The sequence below is a fragment of the Miscanthus floridulus genome, chromosome 6 (assembly GCF_019320115.1).
Source record: "Miscanthus floridulus cultivar M001 chromosome 6, ASM1932011v1, whole genome shotgun sequence".
Taxonomy (NCBI): domain Eukaryota; kingdom Viridiplantae; phylum Streptophyta; class Magnoliopsida; order Poales; family Poaceae; genus Miscanthus; species Miscanthus floridulus.
This window is the reverse complement of record NC_089585.1, coordinates 120,486,038-120,492,175: the sequence shown is the minus strand read 5'-3', so window position 1 is coordinate 120,492,175 and position 6,138 is coordinate 120,486,038. Positions and strand designations below refer to the sequence as shown.

At 57.1% G+C, this 6,138-nt stretch overlaps 1 protein-coding gene across 1 annotated transcript; it reads left to right on the top strand.

Annotated features, from left to right (window-relative positions):
• The first annotated feature begins 82 nt into the window (after positions 1-82).
• Positions 83-5,051, top strand: LOC136461130 (protein VAPYRIN-like). The gene is made up of 3 exons (XM_066460564.1): positions 83-88; positions 187-588; positions 4,360-5,051. Exons 1-3 carry the CDS (start codon positions 83-85, stop codon positions 4,822-4,824), a joined length of 873 nt encoding a protein of 290 aa, XP_066316661.1. The 3' UTR covers positions 4,825-5,051.
• Positions 5,052-6,138: the final 1,087 nt, after the last annotated feature.

Sequence of the window (6,138 nt, the reverse complement as noted above, 5' to 3'; positions counted from 1 at the left end):
AGCGTCGGGTGGCGTTGCCGGCGTCGGTGGTACTTCTCGTCGCTGGCAGCGCCCCTACTTTCGATCGGGTCTAGGGTTTAGGATGTCGGTGGGGTGACTGGCGGCGCGGTAAAAACCTCGTGTCGCGAGCCCCGGCCCCCACCTTCCTTTATAGCGCTGTGCGACGGGGGCCCACCAACCATGTAGGGTTGGGCGCCCCCGATCAGGGCGCGAGGACAAGGCCCAGTTAGGCCGTTGGGCCTAACTGGTGGGAGATCAATACTAACACGCCTCATCCTGCGCCGGCAGCCGCACCTGCTGCCGTTCCTGGAGCACCTGCAGGCCGCGGCGCCCGCCGACGCCGAGCAGTGGGCGCCGCAGCCGCTGCAGCTGCACGCGGCAGCCGCGAGGGGGGACTGCGGGGAGGTGAGGCGGCTGGGGCCCGAGGCGCTGGCCGCGCGTGACCGCCAAGGGAGGACGGTCCTGCACGCTGCGGCCGCGGCCGGCGAGGCCGAGGCGGTGGCTGTGCTGGTCGACATGGGCGCCGACACGTCGGCGGTCGACGCGCGCGGGAGGACTCCGCTGGACGTGGCCCGCGAGAAGGGATACGTAAGCGAGCGACTTCGAATCTACCTGCTTGTCCTTCCTACTGTCCTGTACCAACAACACTCGCACATCGACTTCGGATTTTTTTTTTAAACACGCCGCAGCGCATATTTCATTAAGCAGATAGAGTTTTGAAAACAAGCCATGGTAACGACATGGTTACTAAAACCTAGCACTACTGGATTCACAACCAAAGATTACATTTTAGCAAATTTTGCGACAAAGGGCAAAACGAACTACAACCTCGCCAAGATCAGCCCCAGGCATATGTTCCCTGCCAAGCACCAGCGCTCGGCCTCCTCCTGCATCGCGAGAACCAGCAGCCCAGGCGTTGATGCAACAGCATTAAAGGTGCGGGAGTTCCTTTCTTTCCACAACATCCAGCCCACCAGGAAAATAAGCGAATCAAAGCCACGTCGCAGCGATTTTTGAACTGTCTTTCTAGACCGCAACCACCATTCGCAAGCAAATTACATAAGCTGGAGAGTTTGGTCTCCTGGATACACACACGACGGCTTGTGCAGCAGCAGCAATTCGCAAACCACATTACGACGTGCGCGATCATTGAGACCGCGGACGTTCCAGACGAAGCAACTGAAGGTCGTCGACATTGGATAACCAATTTGGCGACATCCGTGTGTGATTGCAGCGCTCAGAGCGCCACGTCCTCCAGACCATGGAGGTTTAGGTCCACAGTTGTCAGGTCAATTCCATTTTCAAGGAAGAGTTGTAGTGCCTCCCTTTTCCTGGTCGACATATCTCCCCTGAATGCCAGCTTGATCTTCTTCTCAACCTCATAGGCATGCTCACCCTCCGCCACAGCGACTCCCAGCTTCTTAAGGAGCAGCAGCTGCGCCTGCACCGTTGCATTTGGTGCCCTTGGCCTTGCTGCAATCCTGCCACTCCGTCGCAGCGACGGGATGGAGACCGGCGTTCGCGCCCGCCGAGGCCTAGGTCCCGCGCGGATCAGGGGTGTGTGCATGGGGACGCACACCTCCGCCTCCAGCGCAGCCTGTGTAGCAGCTGCCGCATCCATGACAGTGGCCGCATCATTGGCCGCATCCACTACAGAAACAGGTTCCTCCACAGCGCTCTCATCCTCCTCATGAAGTCCAGCCCCATCAACAACTGGGCTGGCCGCAACATATGTGGTGGAGACAAGTTCAGCCTCAATCAGGTCCGCCCACCAGTCCACCGAGTTCGAGGTCGACCCGGAAGTGGCCCCCTCCTAACCAACACACGCTTGAGCACTGACATCATTTGAATGCTCATTCACCGCCAGATCAGCCCACCAGTCCTGATCAACATGTACAGGTTCGAGTGTTGAAACACCCGCGTGGAGGAGCAGTGGCGCGACGTTCAGGAACCGCGCCACGACGCCGGTGGTAGGGGAGCCGAGCTGCCTATCAATCCACGGTGATGGAGTGTTGACCGTCGTAAAATTTGATGCCCGCGTCCAAGGAGTACGCGGTGCAGACATCATCTCCCAACGCTCGGGAGCCTCCACAGACTCCTTGCGCGTGCCATGAACATCAGTGTGCCGAGCAACGACCTCCGGCGCACAGGGGCATCTGAACTCGCCCACCTGCACTGACATGGATGGATCACGTCCACCCGCTTCCTCTGGTGGGTAGTAGCATGTTGGGTGATAATTATTACAGTTGCTATCACCGGAGTCATCATCACTATCGCGCCGCGGTGTTGGCCAATGCTCCCCCCGGTCTTGAAAGTTATCATCAGCACGACCATCATCAGGGCCATCACTATCATCATTACGATCATCATCACCAGGTGAGGCAGGGGGTGTGGTCCAATCCTGGAAGGCGACCACCCTGATCCTAACCTGGTACTGCAAGAGGCGTGGCGGGGCAGGATTGCCCATAGCTGCAACAGGCAAAACAGGCTCCGGAATTGAGATGGTCTGCTCGTCTTCGATGAGATCCGGATGTTTGCACCATGCCTTGACAAAGAATTCTCGGTCGTCGTCATCAGGTATGTCTCGAAGCCTTGTGATTTCAATCCCCGAGCAAGAAGGGCCCAGGATGATCTGGGCAGTAGCCACATTGCGCGCGTGAAGCGGTACACGCAGCATGCCCACAACCACCTGAAAATTGAAGCTTTCTGCAGTGGCCAGTGAAGTTCGTTGCCAAGGTCTCCAGGTGAGGGGCAGAAGGTATCCACCCGGCCGCGAAGCAAGGACACGATCATGGTCCGCACGCCGGCGGAAACGTGCGATGAAATCTTCCGGGTGGTGCCGCCGCAACTCCACATTGTTCATCGTAAGCTCAAACTCAGAGTAGAGGAAGCTGTAGACTGTGGCCGTAGAAACCACCGGCCTGGTGCCCCCCACCAAGCCCACCAGGGCTTGCTCAAGCGCATCCTCGGCCGCCTGGATCTCCGTGGAACGCGAGATAACCACCGTGGGCGCGCGCGGGGGTCCCGAATAGCAGGGTCGGCAAGGTTCCTGGAGCCCCTGTCAAACTCCGAGCTGGTGCCGGCGGCGGGCTGGAAGACAGGTGGCGGAGGCGGCGGAGGTGGAGGCGGAGGTGGTGGGGGCGGCGACGGCGCAGCCGGTGGTGATGGATGCCGACAGCAGTAAGGCACCGACGTGGACCGCCCTGTTAACAACGAACCCCCGGAGACGGTGTCCGCCGAGTTGGGCCGAAGGCGAGCACCATCCGGGCGCCGCGGCGCAACCCGGCGAGCGTCCCCAGACCGCCGCGGGGAGCGGCCACGCTTCACCCCAACAGCCGAGGAGCGGGGGAGTAGGCAGCTCGCAGCGTGGTGGCCCTCGCCCCAACAGTTGTAGCATCTCGGCCTGGCGCGGCACTGCGCCTTGACATGGCCCGACTGGAGGCAGTTGAAGCACAAGCCCTCCAGCTCCGGTGGGACGGGTCTCGGCGGCGACCTTGGAGGACTGTGGCGCCTGTCGCAGCGCCTGGAACGCACCTGGAAGAACCCCTCCTGGTCCGGCTGTCCCCGAGGCCGCGCAGGGTGCGACGGCGGGGACCTCCCGCCCCAGACCAGAGCACGCCGCGGTGGTGGGGGCGGCAGATCAGGCACCACGGCCGGGTGGGAACGTCGCGCGGCCGCCATGAATCCCTCCGTGCGGCGCTTGCTGTGACGATGACGATGCGCCCGCTGACGCTTACCAGCAGTCTCCATCACACTCTTCCCCTTCCCCTGCGGCGGCGGCGTCGGCGACTCGGGCACATCAGAATCGAGATAGTCCTCCGAGTCACTGAGAGCCACACGCTCCACAGGACCACGGCCGAGGACATCTTCCCACTGCAGGTCGGCAGCCTCCGCCCGAAGTTCGCCCTCAGCCAGATCCGCCCAGGAACGACGCTGGGAGGGGGCCCCATCATCATCTCTATCCTTCACAGCCGCCGCTGAGCAGATGGCGGCGAGCAGCCCGCGGGCTGGGTGGGGGGCGGCGGCGCCGATCGTCAGCTGGAAGCCGTGCAGGACTTGCAGGCACAATGCAATTTCCCCTCACCGGACACAGATTCATTTGCCATGTACAAACAACCCTTACGGGAAACCGCATATACTAATCTGTCACTAATTAACGAACAGAACACGAGAAGAGAGACAAGGAATCACGCCATGGACCAGCTTCAGGCTGCACGCAACTTTTGGCTTATGCGAGCCGCGTAGTTGTGCTCGTGAATCATGACAGGAACGGGTCGAGTAGGACGAGCGATAGTATTAGCTAATGCAAGGTCATTCTTCTCCAATAGCGTAACGGCGGTGTTGTTTTGCTGGGTGCAGCAAGAAGTGGTGGACGTCCTGGAACGGTGGGAGCTGGTCATGACGGCGGCGAGGCGAGGCGACCTCGGGAGCCTCGAGTCCCTGCTCAGCAAGCGCGCGGGCATCCGCGGGCGTGACCAGTACGGCCTCACGGCGCTCCACCTGGCGGCGATCAAGGGCCACTGCGATGCGATCGCCCTGCTCGCCGGGTCGGGCTGCATGGACGTCGAGTGCGAGGACGTGGAAGGCCACAGGCCGCTGCACCTCGCCGTCGAGGGCGGCCACGCCGAGGCCGTGGAGCTGCTGCTCGACATGGGCGCCGACGTTAACGCCAGGACCAGGCGCGGCGCCGCGCCGCTCCAGATGGCGGAGGCCATGGGGTACGAGGCCGTCGCTCAGCTTCTGTGCGCTAGAGGCGCAGAGGTGGCTGCTGCACCGGCGTTGTGCGTCGCGTCGTCGTCTTCATCGTCCATATCGTGCGCCTGATTTGGTTTGCTGGTTTCAGAAGAGTTGGGAGGGTTGGAAGGACACGAAACTGCACTGTACTGTATAGTCTAAAAATAGTTGTTTGTTTGCTTTATTGGGAGAGACGAGTGAGTAGCTCATTATTTAAGGGGACGGTCGATTGGCTGCCCCTTTGCTATACGCAGTGTGCTGGTGAAGAAAAAAGCATGCAATTGCAGTGCTTTACATGTTGATGTTATTGTTGTGGTGTGTATTACTATGCAGGAAAACATCTACTGTTCCTCACTCATCATATTATTCAGCTTAGAAAATAAACAAAAGTAGCATTTGGCGTAACTGGGAACATCAAACAAAATAAACAGCCTATAAAATTGCAAAAATCAGACCAACAGTAGCACACGGATTAACCAGTTCTTCATCCGAATACAATTCCAGTTTCTAGCACGGGAGAAGAGTTAAAATACCACAAGAGTAAGCGTTCAAGGTCTGCCAATATTTTTGCTCTCACTATAAGAGGGAACCGAAGTAAGTTTTGCTCCATATCACAGTTTGCAGCCAACTTGTATGCTCTCGCTATAAGAGGGAACCGAAGTAAGTTTTGCTCCTCCGTATCTTAGTTATGGTTCCACCATCTTCCTATTGCAAGAATTTGTTTTCACCATGTGAAAGCCATTATGAGGTTCATTTGTTGCCTCATCCTAAATAAGCTTTCATGTCTTACAATGTTGGACCACAGATCTTACTATTTGTGTTCGCACAGAGACGCTTCTTGGAAAGCCTCTCCCCGTGCTTTGCTTCTTTGCCATAACATTTGTGCAGGCGAGTCCCTGTTCCCCCTGTGGTGTTGTTCCCATAATCGCGTGCAACCGGCATTATTTTTGCAGTGAGGTTATTCTTGTGGTGACCTGCAGGTACCTATTTCCCTGTGGTCTGAGGGTTCTTTCAGTTTTAAGCAAAATATTTAATTAAAAAGTCATTGCAAGCAACTGACTGCCTACAGGCCAAGCTTTTCTAAAATCATTACTCTTCGGGTAGTACTTGGTGATGCATCCGATTTTCTTCTTTGATATAATTTTCCTTGCATACGTTACCTAATCTAAAATATTTGGTTCATTGTAGGCTATAAAGCTTCCAGTCACCTGACTTGCTCCAAAGGTGCCACTCACTAACGAATATTTGTATGTTTTCATGCTTGTATATAGGTACACCATTTCTTGAGATGCTAATGGCTTGCCCCAGGGAAACTGCATTGCTTTACTCATGTGAATCCTATATTTTAGATCACTCTATGCCTTCCAAACCGTGTTAGAAATTATTCAGTGCTGTCAAAATTTA

Excerpts from the sequence above, each read along its gene's own strand:
- LOC136461130 (XM_066460564.1), top strand. Across the intron at positions 589-4,359 it reads TGGCCCGCGAGAAGGGATAC|CAAGAAGTGGTGGACGTCCT; the intron begins GTAAGCGAGCGA and ends TGCTGGGTGCAG.